Here is a 19,101-nt window from a genome sequence, read left to right as displayed (position 1 = left end):
TCGAGGGTGGCGCTTGTGGGTATTTGTGTCTGTTAGCCCTGCTCTGTGGCTTTGTGCCTGTCCACATGTAGCTGTATTTCCCACACCTGTTGCATGGGTCTGCATGGCTCTGAGTATCTCTGCATGCTGCCTATGTCACTGGTGCCCTATATGCCCATCTGCCCATGGGCACCCAGTCCTCACACAGCTCTGCTTCCCTTCCAGACCCAATCCTGGTGTCACTTAGGCCTGGCTCTGAGCTGCTGAGACCCCACCCACTGCCTGCAGAGAGACCTGTCTTCCATTCCATGGCCCCAGCCTCACCCCGGCTCTTGAACCAGACAGAAAAGCTAGCTGCAGAAGATGGCTGGAGGTCTTCCTCCCTGTTGGAGGAGAAGACGCCAAGATGGGCAGCAGAGCACAGGCTGGAGGAGAAGAAATCCTGGCTGACAAATGGCTTTGATGTTTTCGAATGCCCCCCACCAAAGACAGAAAATGAGGTGTGAAGGAGAACAGGGTGGGCCTTTCACATGGGGCAGCTGGGGTGGAGGGCAGCAGATCCAGGCTGAGAAGAAGGAAGAAAATGAGGCATGAGAAGAATAACCATCTGTTTGGCCTGGCCTGGTTGCTTGACTCATTTTGTTAATTCATTCAACAAACAGGCAGTGAGCTCCGTCTTATGCCAAAATAATGGGCATAGATAAAGATGGTGGGAGGCCAGGCACGGGGGCTTACGCCTGTAATCCCAGCACTTTGGGAGGCCAAGGCGGGCAGATCATGAGGTCAGGAGTTCGAGACCAGCCTGGCCAACATAGTGAAACCCTATCTCTACTAAAAATATAACAATTAGTCGGGCGTGGTGGCACGCACCTGTAGTCCCAGCTACTCGGGAGACTAAGGCTGGAGAATGGCTTGAAACCGGGAGGTGGCTGGAGGTTGCAGTGAGCCAAGATCATGCCACTGCACTCCAGCCTGGGCAACAGAGCAAGACTCCATCTTAAAAAAAAAAAAAAAAAAAGATGGTGGGGACCAGGTGCAGTGGCTCACACCTGTAACCCCAGCACTTTGGAAGGCCAAGGTGAGTGGATCACTTGAGGCCAGAAGTTTGAGACCAGCCTGGCCAACATGGTGAAACCCTGTCTCTACTAAAAATACAAAAGTTAGCTGGGTATGATGGTGCGTGCCTGTAATCCCAGCTACTCTGGAGGCTGAGGCAGGAGAATCCCTTGAACCCAGGAGGCAGAGGCTGCAGTGAGCCAGGATCACACCACTGCACTCCATCCTGGGCAACAGAGTGAGACTCCGTCTCAAAAAAACGAAAGAAAGAAAGATGGTGGGAAACCATCTGTAAAATGAAGAGGGTTTGACCTGGTGGGTATCAAAGTTTTTCCAGTTCTGACATTATAGGATTCTCTGTGCTTTCAAAGTCCGTATTTGTTCAGTGCCTACTGTGTGGCAGATCCTGGGGTAGGCACTTTGATATAGCATGTGATTGAATTCTCTCAACAGCCCTGGAAGTCAGTCTGAAGTGGCTAAGAACACAGAGCCTGGCATCTCACAGATGGATTCTGATCCTGGCTCTGCTGAGTACTAATTTAGGGTCTCAGACCCAGAGACTGAATGTCTCTAAGCTGCCGTTTCCACAGTGGTACAGTGGGGACACTGGCACTGCCACCCTTATAGGGGTGTCAAAACGTTCCAGTGGATAACGAAGGCCCTTAGGGCATCACTAAACATCTAACACCCATTCTGCACAGCGGCAACAATTATGATAATGATGAGGGCAGTTTTTTGACCCCATTTCCCAGAGAAAGTAATGGAAGCTCAGAGTGGGTAAATAACTTACCCAAGGTCACACAGTTCAGTGGTGGCAAAAACACCAATCCCCAGACTTCAGAGCCAGGCATCCTTTCCTCTATTTCATGGAGGATCTCTGGAGGCAAAATACATCTGAAACATGCCAGTCTTCTTGAATTTCATTTACGGGGTGAAGAAAACAAGGTGTTTGTAAAAGATCTATGCAGTGACAGCCTCATCAGCCCTCAGCCATGTTAATGTAACCACCTCCACATTTCTGAGTCAAAGAGGGATAGTGGTTTAGCTTTCAGCTGGTGTTCTGACACCCTGGTGATCCTGCCTTCCAATCTTTCTTCCCCAGTTGCTGCAGATGTTCTACCGGCAACAGGAGGAGATCCGAAGGCTCCGGGAGCTGTTGACCCAGCGAGAGGTCCAGGCCAAACAGTTGGAACTGGAGATCAAAAACTTGCGGATGGGCTCAGAGCAGCTCTGAGCAGAGACTTCTGCCCTCCTCACCCTCAGGGACACCACTCGGCTCCGTGGGGAGGTTTAGAACCAAACCACAAGTCCCCCCAAGAACAACCACTATTTCTATATTTTTTACCAGAAAACAAAACTCTCCATCGCTGAAAGAGATTCCAGTGGGACATGGTGCCGTTTTTCTATTTGCCTTCTTGCAACAACAGTTTCTGAATTGACTTTGTTTTCAGATGATGCCTTCTGTTGAATTCTGTTATTAAGGGTCCATGATGAGCTGTAACTTCTCAAGAGGAAGGAACACAGTAGAAAACTAGAGCTGGAAGGACCTAGGTTGACCTGTCTGTGATTTTCAAACTGTGGTTCAGAGAATAGGGGAAGACTGGGCCAGACACAGTGGCTCATGCCTGTAATGCCAGCACTTTGGGAGGCCAAGATGGGCGGATCTTCTGAGGTCAGGAGTTCAAGACCAGCCTGGCCAACATGGTGTAACCCTATCTCTACTAAAAATACAAAAATTAGCTGGGTGTGGTGGTGCATGCCTGTAAACCCAGCTACTTGAGAGGCTGAGGCAGGAGAACCGCTTGAGCCTGGGAGGCGGAGGTTGCAGTGAACCAAGATCATGCCACTTCACTCCAGCCTGGGCAACAGAGTGAGACTCCGTCTCAAAAAAAAAAAAAAGAAAGAAAGAAAAAATTAGCCAGCCGTGATGGCAGGTGTCTGTAATCCCAGCTACTCAGGAGGCTGAGATAGGAGAATTGCTTGAACCTGGGAGGCAGAGGGTGCAGTGAGCCAAGATTGTGGACTGCACTACAGCCTGGGTGACAGAGCAAGACTCGATATCTCAAAAAAAAAAAAAAAAAAAAAAAAAAAAGAATAGGGGGAGACTAAGTAGGAAGGCTGTGTCTCCCTTCCCCACACTGTGTTCCAAACAGATAGCTCCCTTTTATTTTAGTTTATATGTTGGGCTAATATGAAAAACAATTCTGCTAGTAAAAAAAAAATTTTTTAGAAGTTTGAAAACTAGTGATTTGACCCAAGTTCCTCATTTTACAGGTGAGGAAACTAAGGCCCAGAGAGAGGCAGGTGATATTTGTTTCATGGCAGGGCTGGGCTGAGATCCTGCTTTTCTGGGTCTGTCTTTTTGTTGTTTTGGGTCTGATGCAGTTCTCAGCCCACAGAGTAGAAATCTGTTGCTTCTGGCCTCAACTGTGCCCCAGCTTACTCAGTGACCTCTTGCAAGTCCTGCCCTCTCTGGTCTCAGTTTCTTCGTCTGAACAAGGGGTACCCTGGAACAAGCTGCTGTCTGCAGGATCTGCCACCTGAAACCTTGATCTAAGGGAAAACTACCTATGGGGTGATCTGGGTTTGCTGCAGAAACTAACAGACACTGGCAAGGAGCCAGGAACATTCAACCCAATTCTACAACACAGGCAGGAGGTCCAAACCAACCTTTCCAACCAGAAACCAGCCTGATGTGGGTAGATGCTGTCCCTTATGGAGGGACGCAGACTTCAGAGCTGTGCCCATGACTGCTGACTGCCACCACCAAGGCCCTCAGGTACACAGCCTGCCTCCTGCAGGATGATGTGGGCAGATTTCAGCCCTAGTTAACAGAAGAGTCCCCCAGGAGGTAGGGGGCCCCCATCCCTGGAGGCATGCCAGTAGAGCCTCTGGCCACCTAACCAGGAGGACTTCTGAAATGACTCTATGAGGTAAAGAAGTAGGACCAGATGGTCCCAAAGTTCCCTTCTAGCCTGAAAGCTTTTATTTGTCCCTCCTAAGTGAATCTGTGTTCTGAGCCCTACTCTAAAGTTCAGTGGTCAATACAATAGTCCACCAAGAGACTGGGAATGATTAGAAGTGAAATTGGTCCATCCTTACCAAGGAGGGGCAGATGATCTCCATTGCACAGGGCGATTAGATTCTGGAGCTGAGATGGGGACTGCAGGAGGCCACCCAGCCTGGTAGGTTTCAACCCAAGCTGTGTACATTAGAATCCGCTTGGGAGCATGCAGGAACTACAGATGCCCTGGCCACATTCCAGACCAACTGAAGCTGAATCTCCAGAGTAGGGCCTGTATGTTCATATATGCTCCACAGGTGATCTGCAGTACAGTGAGGATGGAAGACTGCGTGTGTACCTATTTCAAGATGAAGAGGACAGCAAGCTCCAGACAGGAGCTGGGACTCAAGCCAGATCTCTTAAGTCCTGGCTGGTGGCTCCTTAAGTCTAGAAGTGTTGTCCCAAGCCCTCCCTCAACATCTCTGGGAACCGCAGCTGCAGCACAATGGGGGTTCAGTGCCCCTGTATGCCCCTTCCTCAGCCATGGTTTATTCTGCTTGTCTGTCTGCACAGGCCAGATGCTCATGTTCCTTGTCTTATTCTCCATTTACTCAGTCCCTGGGGCTCACTCCCGTCTGATGCGCCAGCCAAGATTGCCTTAGTGTGCTCCAGAACAGAAGGCCAAATCCCAGGCATTGCCAGGGCAGCAGAGCTCTACAGGATAGGCTTACCTTTCCCACCTGTGTGGCTAGCACTTCACAGTTTACAAACTCCTCCCACCTCCACTCACTGACACATGCTATTCTAACACAGGTTAGGCAGGTATTCCAATCCCCATGTTCAGAATCAAAGACCTAGCCTCAGAGAAGTGAAGAAACATCATGCCAAGGTCACTGACTGCCAAGCGGTAGAGGTGGGGTTGCATTCAGAGAGCTTCCCGGTATGCCTCTGCACAGCGCCATTCCTTGGCCAGCTCTCTCCACCCCAAAGGACCCAGACTGCACACTTAAAAACAGGACACAGGTATCTTTGAACAAACTTTTTTTTTAATTTTTACATCTAGAATAAATTATTTAAATTATTTCACAGCAAGGGAGAGGGATAGGTAATTTTTATCAGATATTTTTTTAAACTATCTGTTTTTTAAATTACGTTTTTGTTTATGTTCTTGAGCTGAGGTAGTGGAACTCGCCCAGCACATTCAGGGCCCAGCCAGTTGGCAGAGCATGCCCTCATCTCCTTATTCCATACCCCGGGCGTCCCCTTTCTGTTGACTCAGGAACTTTCTGAGAATGAGGACAGCATTAGGAGGTGAGCTTTGGTGGGCATCCATCTTAACGCTACCGCAATTGTGCTTCCTGGAACAAAACTTGAGATTGTATCAGAGAAGGAAACAGGAAGTCCGAAATCAAATCTATGCTTTTAATTGAAACCGTGCCTGAAACAGTTTGAATGCTTGTTTTAATGTTGTTTCTGAAATTCCTTGTACCTTTGTGAAAAATAATAATAATAAAGTGAAAATAAATAGATGTGGAATGTGCAATGGAAATAATGTCACAAAATAATAAACATCTGGCCATTTTACTACAAGGAGCTTTCACTTGTCTTGATTTGTTCCACAAATACCAATTAACTATCTACTGTTGGAGTCAGATACCAAGCTGGAAAACAGGCAGAACAGACAGTCTTTGCCCTCTCCAGTTTTCAGTCATGGTTGGGGTAATGGGGAGGGCCAGGATAGGGGAAACCTAGGCTGTTCTGGAAGGAGAAGCAGGGAAGGTTTCCTGGAGGCAAAGATAGTAAGGTAGAAATCTGCAGGATAAGTTGGAATACTCAGGGCAAAGGGCATTTGGAAAGAAGAATGTTCCAAGCAGGGTAAACTGCATGTCCTCCAGTCTTGAAAAAGCAAAGGGTGGAGCATAGGCAGGGCGGGGACCAAGGATCTTAAGAAAGAGCCAAGGGCTTTAAAAGTGGGATTGGAGACTTGAGCCTGGGGGCAACTGGAATTTGGGGTGGGGGTGTGTGTGTGAAAGTTGTCAGTACCAAAACAGGGTCACTTACGTCAAAACCAAACTAAATGGTGCTCCTGTAGTCCCAGCTACTCCAGAGAATGAGGTGGGAAGATCACTTGAGCCCAGCAGTTAGAGGCTGCAGCGAGCTTTGATCGCACTACTGCACTTCAGCCTGGGCAACAGAGCCAGACCCTGTCTCAAACAAAATAACTAAACGGTGCTGGGAGGCCATGAAGTGGGGGGCCCTCACCAACGATTTGCCTGGTAACAGGAATTATTATTGCAAGAGATTCCACCAAACTGCAGCCTTGCACAAAGAACCACAGCCTTGCACAAAAGCCACGATATGAGGACATCTGCCCAGCAACTGCCTGTTCAACTTTTGGATTAAAGCCACCCGTATTAATTCTTGTAATCAAGTATCATTATTTTAAAACAATGTATGCAATCCTCCTCCTTTTGCTTTTAAAAGCCTCTGCTTTCCTTTGCCTCCCTGCGTACTCCGCGCCCCTACCCCTTGGGTGCCATGGCACATTTATTCCCGAATTGCAATCCTTCTGCTGAGTCCGAAATAAACTCAATTGGAGAATCTCTGTGTCGTTATTTGAGCTTGACTATGTTTCTTATAGTTGTGGGAATGATTATCTTTCCCGGGAAAAGGGCAAGAGAGGATCAAGGGAAAGTGAGAGGAGCACCCCTGGAAGGTCCAGCCAACTTTGGTCCCATCATCAGGGCTGCAGTTTTCTGGGCGTTACTGGACCAGCGTCATTAAGCAGGAGGCCCACCCTCTTCCGGCTGGCTCCTTAGGAGCCTCCCATTTCTGCTGAGGCCACCTCCTGGCCTGGGCGGGCAGAGGGAGCACCCTGCTGGTCGTAGGATGCCCCCTGCAGACCGTCATCCTCCCAGCCGCCCGCCGGCCGACCTGGAGCCGCCCCGCCCACGGCCGAGGTTTCGGTTTCCCGTGGGAGACCCGCCACGTGCCCCGGGGAGCCGCAGGTGGCGGAGATGAATGGCGGGCACGGCGGCCAGCAGCCGGACCCCTGGGGGGTCGGAGCTTGTCGAGGGATGCGGCTGGCGCTGCCCGGAGCATGGCGACCGCGTAGCTGAGCTCTTCTGTCGCCGCTGCCAACGCTGTGTGTGCGCGCTTTGCCCGGTGCTGGGCGCGCACCGTGGCCACCCGGTGGGCCTGGCGCTGGAGGCGGCGGTGCACGTGCAGGTGGGGACGGTGTGGACGGGGTTCGCCGCGCGGGAGTTGGGGGAGCCAGTCCAGGCATAACGGCTGAGGAGGGGAGGTGCCTGACCGTGGCCAGTGGCGGGTTACAACCTGAAAACCAAAGGTGCCCCAGAGGGCGTCTAAGCGGTCGACCGAAAGTTCAGAGGGGCAGACTGAGACCCAAGGAAGGGCAAAGGCAAGCCAAAGCCATCAGTTGAGCTTCAGAAAAGGTGGGTTTAGGAGTGAGAGGTTGGGAGCCCAGGCTGGTACCCAGATGTCCTTGACCGTGTTCACCATGGCTGGTCTACCACACTGCTATTGGGCTGGAAGATAGTCTGCCTTCCAGTTAACAGAGGTGCAAACTCTCCCTCTTAATCAACAGCCCTATGTAGCTAAGAAAGCCACACAGACATCTTGGGTTTACTCAATCTGCAGTCCACAGAAAGGGCCTGTGAACCTTGAGTTGAGGACAGCTGATTGCCCTTGGAGCAGCCTCAGCTGTCACTACCTACCTCCTCTCCCCTCCCCGGCCACGCAGACACTCCCATTCCTACTCACGGCAGCCTTGGGTGAGCCATTATTTTTACAGCCATTTTATAGGCCACAAGAGGAAGGCTCTGGAGGCAGGGTCAGGCCTTGAACCCAGGACTCCATTAGCCAGATGCCCCCAGTAGAGCCATTGTCACCATAGAACCCTCACCCATGTATAATCCTAACAGTGCCCAGGGGCTTTGGGCTCCTGCTCCAGCTTTCCAGCTGACTTGTTCTGTGGCTCCTCTCAAATCCTTCCCTCTCTCTGGGTTTCATGAAGCCTGGGCGCAGTAGGCCCTCCTGTCTGACAGATGTTGATCCTACCACTTCCCTCTCTGAGAAGTCTCTGTGATTAACTCGGCCTCATCTTGGGCTTTTCCCTGGTACTGCATGACTCCAGACTACCACATTGTGACAACCTTGGAACTCCAAGGTGAAAAGGGGATCATGGGGGACAATCCAGTGGAGTCGTGGGCTCAAGACCTGTCCCTGCCACCAGACCCTTCCTTTTTTTAGCATATGAAATGGCTGTAATTATAATAATGGCTGCTTGAAAAACCTATTCAGAACTAACAAGGCTGCTTTCCACAGACCTGGCTGAAGAGTCTCACCCATCCATTTGTCCATTCCCCTACCCACTACCTACTGTCAACTTGAAGTAATAAGATTCAGAAAATATGATTAAGTACAGAGTTTATCCAAGCCTAAAGCTTGAGGATGGCCAACTGGGACCATAGATTCAAATTTCCGAGACTATCCACTCTGATTAGCAGCAGTTACATATAAGTTTTTAAGGAAAAAAGAAGAGACAGTTCCTAAATTGTTTACCAAGAATTTACATTAAAATGACATAAGCAGTCGGGCACAGTGGCTCATGCCTGTAATCCCAGCACTTTGGGAGGCTGAGGCAGGAGGATCACATGAGGCCAGGAGTTCGAGACCAGCTTGGCCAACATGGTGAAACCTCATCTCTACTAAAAAATATGAAAATCAGCCAGGTGTTGTGGTACACGTCTGTAATCCCAGCTACTCAGGAGGCTGAGGCACAAGAATTGTTTGAACCCGGGAGATAGAGGTTGCAATGAGCCGAGATCATGCCACTGCACTCCAGCCTGGGTGACAGAGTGAGACTCTGTCATAAATAAATAAATAAATAAATAGAAAAAGAATCTCTATGGCAGAACAACACCAAACCTATTCCACTGGAGGGTCAACTAAAAACATCATGAAGAAAATCCCAAGCCTTCTTTAAAATCCAGGAATTGGCTTCTAAAACTTTTTCTACAACCTTCCTTGTTGTAGCCAGGAAATAATTCAGGATTTAGTCCAAACTGTAGGAAAATACTAAAAACTCAAAAACAATGGCCAGGGCTGGAATCTAATAACAGGAATAACAGGTGTGCAGCACTAACAGGTGTGCTAAGATTTTCTTCTGAAACATCATTTTTCTCTCTCTAGTTCCCTGTTTTTAGCAAAAATGAGTCTTGATAGGACAAATTTACTTGCAAATTAAGTTTCAGTAGTATACTTGGCCTGATAATTTGCATTATTGGAACTTTCATAAGGAATTTTGGATTTCACTTTTTTTTTTTGACACAGGGTCTCACTCTGTCACCCAGACTAGAGTGCAATGGCATGATCTTGGCTCACTGCAACCTCCACCTCCCAGGCTCAAGCGATCCTCCTACCTCGGACTCCCAAGTTGCTGGGACTATAGGCGTGCACCACCACACCTGGCTAATTTTTTTTTGTATTTTTTTTCTTGTAGAGACGGGGTTTCACCATGTTGTCCAGGTTGGTCTAGAATTCCTGGGCTCAAGTGATCCTCCTGCCTCAGCCTCCCAAAGTGCTGGGATTATAGGCATGAGCCACCACGCCTGGCCTGGATTCAACTTTTAAAAGCCTCACAGCTAAAAAGCCAAACCAAGGATTCACCATCAGACTATGCCTGTGATACCCACACACACTGGGCGAATTCTTCTCTTCTCAAGGTTCCAAAATATCTTGAGGTTTCTAGACCTGTCAGAAAGTGACATTCTTTACTTACCACAAGGTCGGGAACCTTGTAAGGGAACTATGTAGACAAGGTACCAAGCCAGTCCAGTCTTTCCAAGAGTCTTTTTTTTTTTTTTTTTTTTTGAGACAGGATCTCACTTGTTGCCCAGGCTGGAGTGCAGTGGTGCAATTTTGGCTCACTGCAGCCTCTGCCTCCCAGGTTCAAGTGATTCTCCCACTTCAGCTTCCTGAGTAGCTGGGACTACAGGTGTGCACCACCACTCCTGGCTAATTTTTGTATTTGTTGGTAGAGATATGGCTTCACCATGTTGGCCAGGGTGATCTTGAACACCCGAACCTCAAGTGAACTGCCCACCTCAGTCTCCCAAAGTGCTGGGCCCCCTTTTATTGTATTTTATTTTATTCTTGTTAACATTTTTTAATAGAGGCGGAGTCTCACTATGTTCCCCAGGCTGGTCTCAAACTTCTGGACTCAAGTGATCCACCTACCTCAGCCTCCCAAAGTTCTGGGATTACAGGCCTGAGCCACCAAGCCTGGCCACCAACGGTCTTTTTATGGCTCTGTAAAGTCAACTTCAGTTCCTCAAAGCAGTCTGGTCATATATGAAGATACATCATTTCAGTCAAAGCCTTGGTAAAATTACCAGAGTCTCCAATGTGGCCTGTTATGAAAGAAAACATATTCTTATTGAACTTATGCAAATAATTATATTGTCATAAAATTACAATAGCCAGGTGCGGTGGCTCACGCCTGTAATCCTAGCACTTGGGGAGGCTGTGGTGGGCGGATCAGTTGAGGTCAGGAGTTGGAGATCAGCCTGGCCAACGTGGTGAAACCCCGTCTTTACTAAAAATGTAAAAATTCTGCTGGGTGCAGTGGCTCACACCTGTAATCCCAGCACTTTGGGAGGCCAAGGTGGGTGGATCACAAGGTCAGGAGTTTGAGACCAGTATGACCAATATGGTAAAACCCTATCTCTACTAAGAATACAAAAATTAGCTGGGCATGGTGGCGGGCACCTGTAATCCTAGCTACTCAGGAGGCTGAGGCAGGAGAATTGCTTGAACCCAGGAGGCAGAGGTGGCAGTGAGCCAAGATTGTACCACTGCACTCCAGCCTGGGCAACAGAACGAGACTCCGCCTCAAAAAGAAAAAGAGAAAACTTAGCCAAGCGTGGTGGCATGTACCTGTAGTCCCAGCTATTTGGGAGGCTGAGGCAAGAGAATTGCTTGAACCTGGGAGGCAGAGGCTGCAGTGAACCGAGACTATGCCACTGTACTCCAGCCTGGGTGACAGAGCAAGACTCTGTCTCAAATAATAATAATAATAATAATTTTAAAAATGAAAATAAAAAATAAATACTCACAAATAGTTTGCAAATTTTGGAGAAATCAGGTAAAGAGAAAGACAAATATTTCAATTTTGCTCACAAAAGTATACTTTATCCAGTTGCTGTGACAAAAGAAAAATTTTTTTGTTTTTGTTTTTTTTTTTTTTTTGAGACGGAGTCTTGCTCTGCCGCCCAGGCTGGAGTGCAGTGGCCGGCTCTCAGCTCACTGCAAGCTCCGCCTCCCGGGTTCATGCCATTCTCCTGTCTCAGCCTCCCGAGTAGCTGGGACTACAGGCGCCCGCCTCGTCGCCCGGCTAGTTTTTTGTATTTTTTTTAGTAGAGACGGGGTTTCACCGTATTAGCCAGGATGGTCTCGATCTCCTGACCTCGTGATCCGCCCGTCTCGGCCTCCCAAAGTGCTGGGATTACAGGCTTGAGCCACCGCGCCCGGCCAGAAAAATTTTCTTTACTGAAAAACAAAATAAAAAGAATCAGCAATGTTTCAAATTTTTTAAATCATAAAAATCACTTTTATCCTCTGTCAGTTTAGTCCCATGTAAATAATTCTTGCTCTGTTTGATGTTGGGTTATCAGTCTTCATGAATGCCTCAAGTTTTTATTAGAGTTCTGGAAGCTTTTACTTAGTCCAGTGGTATGATCTCTGAAGTTACCAGAAACCTGTATTCAAGAGTACTTGTCAGGGTTTTTTCCAAAGATATCCTTAAAGAAGAAGCAAATTTTGGTGTGTAGCTGATTATAAATGACTTTTTTTTAAAAGAATCAAAGTAAAATAAAAATTGTCTCTGGATGATAAAAGGCTTAGAATAGCCATGGTCAAAGATGAAATTGACTAGGATATTTGGTTATTTGTGTGGCATACGACACTTTATCATAATAATTATGATAATGATATACTGATAACATATACCAAGACATATCAGACTTTTAGGAATCTCATACAATTTTGGAACACATTAGTAATACACTTTTATAAATATAACTCAAAGAAAGTTAAACAGCATTTCTTATTTGACAGTATTTCCCATATGACTTTGCCATACCAAACAAGCTTAATGTGTCTCTTTTGGACTTCCAGGGGTTCCGGTTATGCCCAAGTTAGCTTGGGTCAAAAAGACTTAATTTTTGAATTTAAAATTTAATTTTGGAAAGTCTCTCAAATATTAAAGGTTTAAAACACTTGATATAAAAATAAGAAAGGTTTAAAATACATGTTCAAAATAGAATCACAGGTCGCTACAAAATAATGGTAATTAATTTAGCCAAAATGATAATTCAAAGATTTCAAAAAGCAAAAATCACTCTGATAAAGGAGATTCAGGTCTCAATCAAGAGACCTAAAAAAGACAGCATGGGACAGACTCTCCACTGTTACCTTTTCTTTGCCATCTATGCAAAAGTAAATACATCTTTTACCGTCTCTTATTAATACTGCATTACATTTTTATTCAAAGGAGAGCAACAAGTTTTACTTTTAGGCCAGGCACAGTGGTGGTTCATGCCTATAATCCCAGCCCATTGTCAGGCCAAGGCAGGCAGATCACCTGAGCTCGGGAGTTCAAGACCAGCCTGAGCAACGTGGTGAAACCCTGTCTCTACAAAAGATACAAATTAGTTGGGTGTGGTGGCATGTGCCTATAGTCCCAGCTACCTGGGGGGTTGAGGCAGGAGGATTGCTTGAGCCTGGGAGGTCGAGGCTGCAGTGAGCCAAGATTGCACCACTGAACTTCATCTTGGGTGACAAAGTGAGACCCTGCCTCAAAAAAAGAAAAAAATTACTTATGCATTAGTATATTATCAATCATCCAATTCAGTCAGTTTTGATTACACAAGATAAGATTTCCATAAACCTTCAATAATCTCTCACCATTTTCTATTAAAGAGCAGATCAATGTTCTGATAAAACCCAGTGGTTGTTCCAACACAGGAGCCCAGATTCTGGCCTTACATGAGTATACTTTTGATATTAATACTTAAGTTTTAGAAAAACTTATTAAAATTTTCCTTCTTTTTTTTTTTTTTTTTTTTTTTGAGATAGAGTTTCGCTGCTGTTGCCCAGGCTGGAGTGCAGTGGCATGAACTGTCTCACTGCCACTGCACTTTCATAAGGAATTTTGGGTTTCACCATGTTGGCCAGGCTGGTCTCAAACTCCTGACCTCAGGTGATCCACCTGCCTCGGCCTCCCAAAGTGGTGGGATTACAGCCGTGAGCCACCACACCGGCCATTTCCTTCTGATTTATTTTTTTTTGGAGATGGAGTCTTGCTCTGTCACTCAGGCTGGAGTGCACTGGCGTGATCTCTGCTCACTACAACCTCCACCTCCCAGATTCAAGTGATTCTCCTGCCTCAGTCTCCTGAGTAGCTGTGATTACAGACGCTTGCCAACACACCTAGCTAATTTTTGTATTTTTAGTAGAGATGGGATTTATCCGTGTTGGTCAGGCTGGTCTCAAACTCCTGACCTTGTGATCTGTCTGCCTCAGTCTCCCAAAGTTCTGGGATTACAGGCATGAGCCACTGCAGCCAGCCATTTCCTTCTTATTTTGACCAATTTGATCACATACAAAATGTCTTTTATGAGATTAACCTTCCACAGACCTTCTAGAATTTGCTTAAATCTTCAGTTTTGTCCTATACTTCCTTTTTATTTTGGCATTCTACGTTAGGACAAAAATTTACTTCCCTTTTCCTGTTATCATTTTGACTACACAAAGTTCTCTCTCATGCAAAAGAAAAATTACTCTTTCAAAAGTCTTTACCAAAAACACATCTGACTTTCTCTATACCCTCTGTAAATAGAATTGTTTCTTTTATATCAAGTAGTTTTAATCACATATATTAACTATAATTTTCACTCTTAGTAACCCAAATTTCCAGTGAAAAATCTAGGAAGTAAGTAATTTTTAGCTGTTTTCTACCAGCATTTGTAGATGAAAATAATTTCATAATTTCTAGAAAGATGGCTCCTAAATATTTTTTGTTAACAGATTGAAATATATTTAGCTTTTCTATACCATACAAATGATTCAGACATTTTATGATGACCTATTACTTAATTTAACATAACGTGATACTAAGTTACTGAAAACAATTTTTGTTTGTTTGTTTGTTTGGTTTTGAAACGGAATTTCACTCTTGTTGCCCTGGTTAGAGTGCAATGGTGCGATCTTGGCTCACTGCAACCTCCGCCACCTGGGTTCAAGCCATTCTTTTGCCTCAACCTCCCGAGTAGCTGGGATTACAGGCATGCACCACCACGCCTGGCTAATTTTGTATTTGTAGTAGAGATGGGGTTTCTCCATGTTGGTCAGACTGGTTTCGAACTCCCAACCTCAGGTGATCTGCCCGCCTTGGCCTCCCAAAGTGCTGGGATTACAGGCATTAGCCACTGTGCCCAGCCTGAAAACAATTTTTAAAACTATGAAATGTTCATTTATAAACTTTTATCCCATTTACATTTATTTTATTTTTTCATTCTTAACTATTTTGCCTGAATAGTTCATTAAACAAAGCTAGCCACCATCAATTTATTTCTTTGCTAATCATTTCTGTAGCCTGTGAATGTCATCCTCCCAAGCAGCTGGGACTTGAGGCATTCTCCACCATGCCCAGCCAGGTTTTTTGTTTTGTTTTGTTTGTTGATTTTTGGTAGAGATGGGGTCTTGCTATGTTGCCCAGGCTGGTCTCAAACTCCTGGCCTTAAGTGATCCTCCCACCTCAGCCTCCTGAGTAGCTGGGATTATAGATGCAAGCCACCACGCTCAGCTCTTGAATCTCATTATGTAAGGTTGACACTGTGAGCACTCATTTTGCATCCACATACCCAGTTTCCTATCCATTCACCCATTATTCATTCATCCATCCATCATTCACCGAACATCTATTCAGCATACATTTTGGGCCATGAGTCAAGGAATAGATCAGATCCTTCCCTGATCTGGAAGAGTTCCCTGGCTGGTTGGGGGAGAAGCTGGCAGCTCCCGACGATAAATTCTTGTTTTTTTTTTTTTTTTTTTTTTTTTTTGGAAATAGGGTCTCACTCTGTTGCCCAGGCTGGAGTGCAGTGGTGTAGTGGCATGATCATGGCTCACTGCGACCTCCTGGGCTCAGGTGACTCGCCCCGACCTCATTCTCCCAAGTAGCTAGGACTACAGGTGCATGCCACCATGCCCAGCTATTTTATTTATTTATTTATTTATTTATTTATTTATTTATTTATTTATTTATTTATTTGCAGTAGAGGCAGAGTCTCACTGTGTTGCCCAGGCTGGTCTCGAACTCCTTGGGCTCAAGTGATCCTTCTACCTCAGCCTCCCAAAGTGTTGGGATTACAGACATGAGCCATCATGACTGACTAGCCCCTGATAATTCTGTTCAATTCAGCAAACACTTCTGGGTCACCCCCTGGTCCCTGTGGGGAGTGGGAATGAAGCAAGCCTGCCCTCAAGAAGCTCCCAGTCAATGGGGCAGCCAGATCTGGGCCCAGCAGCTGAGTGTAAGGCCAGCTGTAAGAAAGGCTAAGATGGAGGTGAGATCACACCCTTAGGGAAGGGGAGTGCAGAACAGACTTTGGGGAAAACAGCAATTTCAAAAAGCAGAGATATGGAAGGTGGGAAGAGCAGGAAGCATGAACCCCACTGACCTCTCATGTAGTCCAGGGCCAGAGGGTCACAGACTCCCTGGAATGTATGTTTCATGAAGGCAGCACCAGGAACAAGGCCCAGCACATAATAGGTGCTCAGTTAATACTCAAAAAGTAGATGCTCTTTTCCAGACTCCAAGCTGTTTGCCTTAAAGTCCTACTTGAAAGACTGGGAAAGCAAGTCACAAGCAAGACTTGTCCTAGATAAAGTAAAGTGTGAGGAGGGGGTGCAAATCAAGATTTGAGGCATACCTGATGCGGACCTCCAAGGATCAGAGAGGTCCTAGTCCCAGCTCATCCACTAACTTGCCACTTGACTTTGGGCAAGTCACCTCACCTTCAGATGCCTCCATTGGAAAAGAATACAAGGGTAAGAGGAGGTGACCCCTGCGGGGGGCCTGTTATTTGGAAAGTGACAGTATTATGACTTTTTTCCTAACTCCCTCCTGTACAGAAACTCAGCCAAGAATGTTTAAAGCAGCTGGCAATCAAGAAGCAGCAGCACATTGACAACATAACCCAGATAGAAGATGCCACCGAGAAGCTCAAGGCAAGTGGACATTTCTTCCTCGTTTCCATGGAAAGACCCACATTTCCCCCCAGACACAAGGGACCCCCAATATGGAGCCAGTGAAAAATAAAAACCAACTGCGAAGGGGCAGATGGAGTTTGGTGGGGCCTGGAGCTACTATAATTCAGGGTGCTTTAGAAAAAGAACACAAAATTACAGACAAAATTAGGTGCAAGACCATGATCGGGCTCTGCAAGTGAGGGTCCCTGAGCTCCGGTTTCCTTTGCTTTGTGGCAAATCTCTGGTTCCTTAGTGTCATCTGCCACTCTCTTGGAGTAACTAGCCCATTATCCCAAATTGCCTTAAACAAAGCAAAACACAGCTTAAGAAATATGCAGATATCTCTTTAATTCCACTGCCATGCTGAAAGAAAGCAAGTAGGGTGTAGATCTGTTCCACAAATAGATACTTTCTTCACTCTCCTTTCATAATGATGTTTGGATTCTCTGTGGATTTTGAATGGAAAGTTGAGACTGACGTTTTTCTAAGTAACCATTTTGACCGTGACAAAGTTGTGTTTTTAGGCCTCAGGGGCTGGTCCCTTCCCCTTGCATCCTCTGTTGCTCCCTCCTCGCAGTGAGGGCTGGGGTGGGAGGCCCTCCTGGGGTCTGTCCCACTGAGAGCTGGAAGAACACTTGCTCTGCACTTTGGGAGGCCGAGGCTGGAGGATCACTTGAGCCCAGGAGTTCGAGACCAGCCTAGGCAAGATAATCAGACCGCCATCTCTACTGAAAATAAAATAGCCAGGCATGGTGGTGCACGCCTGCAGTCCCAGCTGTTTGAGAGGCTGAGGTGGGAAGATCACTTGAGCCCTGCCTTAGCCTCCTGAGTAGCTGGGACTACAGGTGCCTGCCACCACACCCGGCTAATGTTTTGTATCTTTAGTAGAGACAGGGTTTCACCATGTTGGCCAGGATGGTCTTGATCTCTTGACCACCCGCCTCGGCCTCCCAAAGTGCTGGGATTATAGGCATGAGCCACAGTGCCCAGCTTTAGTGCTTTGTTAATTGTGTAAATAATACCTGAACAAATGGTCAGTTTTAAAATTTGAACAATGGTATGGTATGGAACTATATAAAGTACAAAGTGAGAGCCTCTCTTTTTCCATACCCCCAATCCCATGCCTCTTGCCAAATATGACCACTAGTAACAGACATTTTAATTGCACTTGCAAATATATAGATGTATACATACATCCATATACAGGTTTTGTTTTATTATGTTCTACATAAATTTGGATCGTCTTGCATGTATTATTCTGCAGCTTGTTCCTTTTCACCTTTTTGGAGAACTTTCCCTGCTAGGACATATAGGTCTACTGCATTGTTTTTGGTTGTTGTTGTTTGTTTTTGGAGACGGAGTCTCGCTCTGTTGCCCAGGCTGGAGTGCAGTGGTGTGATCTCAGCTCACTGCAACCTCCGCCTCCCGGGTTCAAGCAATTATCTGCCCCAGCCTCCTGAGTAGCTGGGATTACAGGCACCCACCACCATGCCCGGCTAATTTTTTTTGTATTTTCAGTAGAGACGGGGTTTCACCATCTTGGCCAGGCTAGTCTTGAACTCCTGACCTCGTGAGCCACCCACTTCAGCCTCCCAAAGTGCTGGGATTACAGGCGTGAGCCACCGTGCCTGGCCTACTGCATTGTTTTTGTTGTTACATTTTCTTCTTTGTGTTTTTTATGGTGATAAAATATACATAACATAAAATTTGCCATTCTAACCATTTTAAAGTATTCAATTCAGTGGCATGAATTATATTCACAATGTTGTATAGCCATCACCTGTGTCTACTTCCAAACCTTTTTCATTATCCCAAACAGAAACTCTGAAACCATCAAGCAATTACTCCCCATTTCCCCTCTCCCAGCCCTCAGTAACGTCGGCTCTACTTTCTGTCTCTATGAATTTGCCTGGTCTAGATATTTCATGTAAGCGGAATGATAAATTATTTGTCCTTTTGTGTCTGGCTTATTTTACTGGGGATGATGTCTTCAGGGTTCATCCATGTTGTAGCATGCATCAGCACACTGCATTCTTTGTAATCGCTGTAAATTATTTCATTGTACAAATGTAGCACAATTTATGTAATGAACCTATATACATGTCCCATATTGAAAATTGTGGCAAGTATGTCATGGTTAACAACTGTCTAAGGCTGGTGCACAAGGGGATAAAATAATTTACCACAACAGTATTGAGTTTAGAAAGGCAGATTTATTTAGAGAAAAGGGGGAGATACATTGAAAGGGAGCAACGGGCCAGATGGCAGAAAGAAGGCTGTCTGCAAAGAGGCAGGGGCTGGAGGCAGTTTTCTAAGGTTGTGCTGCTTGAGCTGAATGCTTGCAGACAGGATGCCTGGGTGCAGGTGGACTGTGAGCTGAGTGCTTGTAACAGGATGCTTGAGTGCTAGTGAGCTGTTTGTGGTTGACCCTATTTCTTAGAACATTCACTCCCCACTACTGTTGTTTCTGTTTCTGCTAGTAAAGCCCATTTTTCAATTTTTCAATTTTTTTTTTTTTTTTTTTTTTTGAGTCAGTCTTGTTTTGTCGCCCAGGCTGGAGTGCAGTGGCTCGATCTCAGCTTACTGCAACCTCCACCTCCCTGGTTCAAGTGATTCTCAAGTCTCAGCCTCCCAAGTAGCTGGGATTACAGACACCCACTACCACACCCAGCTAATTCTATTCTCTATTCTCTATGTGCAGAAGCTATATACAGAGAATCTTGGTA

The 19,101-nt window shown here is 46.1% G+C and overlaps 2 protein-coding genes across 4 annotated transcripts in view; both read left to right on the top strand.

Moving 5' to 3' along the window:
• The window catches only part of CORO2A (coronin 2A), a 68,294-nt gene extending 65,713 nt beyond the window's left edge, over positions 1 to 2,581 (top strand). Inside the window, exons 11-12 of the mRNA XM_030920096.1 lie at positions 205 to 479; positions 2,138 to 2,581. Of these exons, the coding sequence (XP_030775956.1) occupies positions 205 to 479; positions 2,138 to 2,269 (407 nt within the window). The 3' untranslated portion in view covers positions 2,270 to 2,581. The remainder of the gene's footprint in view (positions 1 to 204; positions 480 to 2,137) is intronic.
• Positions 2,582 to 6,854: 4,273 nt separating this feature from the next.
• Positions 6,855 to 19,101, top strand: part of TRIM14 (tripartite motif containing 14) — a 43,811-nt gene continuing 31,564 nt past the window's right edge. For 2 of the 3 annotated variants that reach the window (XM_030920091.1, XM_010357634.2), the window contains exons 1-2: positions 6,855 to 7,267; positions 16,259 to 16,354. In XM_030920091.1, coding sequence (XP_030775951.1) covers positions 7,061 to 7,267; positions 16,259 to 16,354 — 303 coding nt within the window. In that variant the 5' untranslated portion in view covers positions 6,855 to 7,060. Of the gene's footprint in view, positions 7,268 to 15,936; positions 16,175 to 16,258; positions 16,355 to 19,101 lie in introns of all 3 variants that reach the window. The other variant, XM_030920092.1, reaches the window with a different exon arrangement.

Source organism: Rhinopithecus roxellana, chromosome 16, assembly GCF_007565055.1.
Source record: "Rhinopithecus roxellana isolate Shanxi Qingling chromosome 16, ASM756505v1, whole genome shotgun sequence".
In the NCBI taxonomy this organism is placed as follows: domain Eukaryota; kingdom Metazoa; phylum Chordata; class Mammalia; order Primates; family Cercopithecidae; genus Rhinopithecus; species Rhinopithecus roxellana.
The sequence above is the reverse complement of the archived record's forward strand: the minus strand, read 5'-3'. Positions and strand labels throughout refer to the sequence as shown.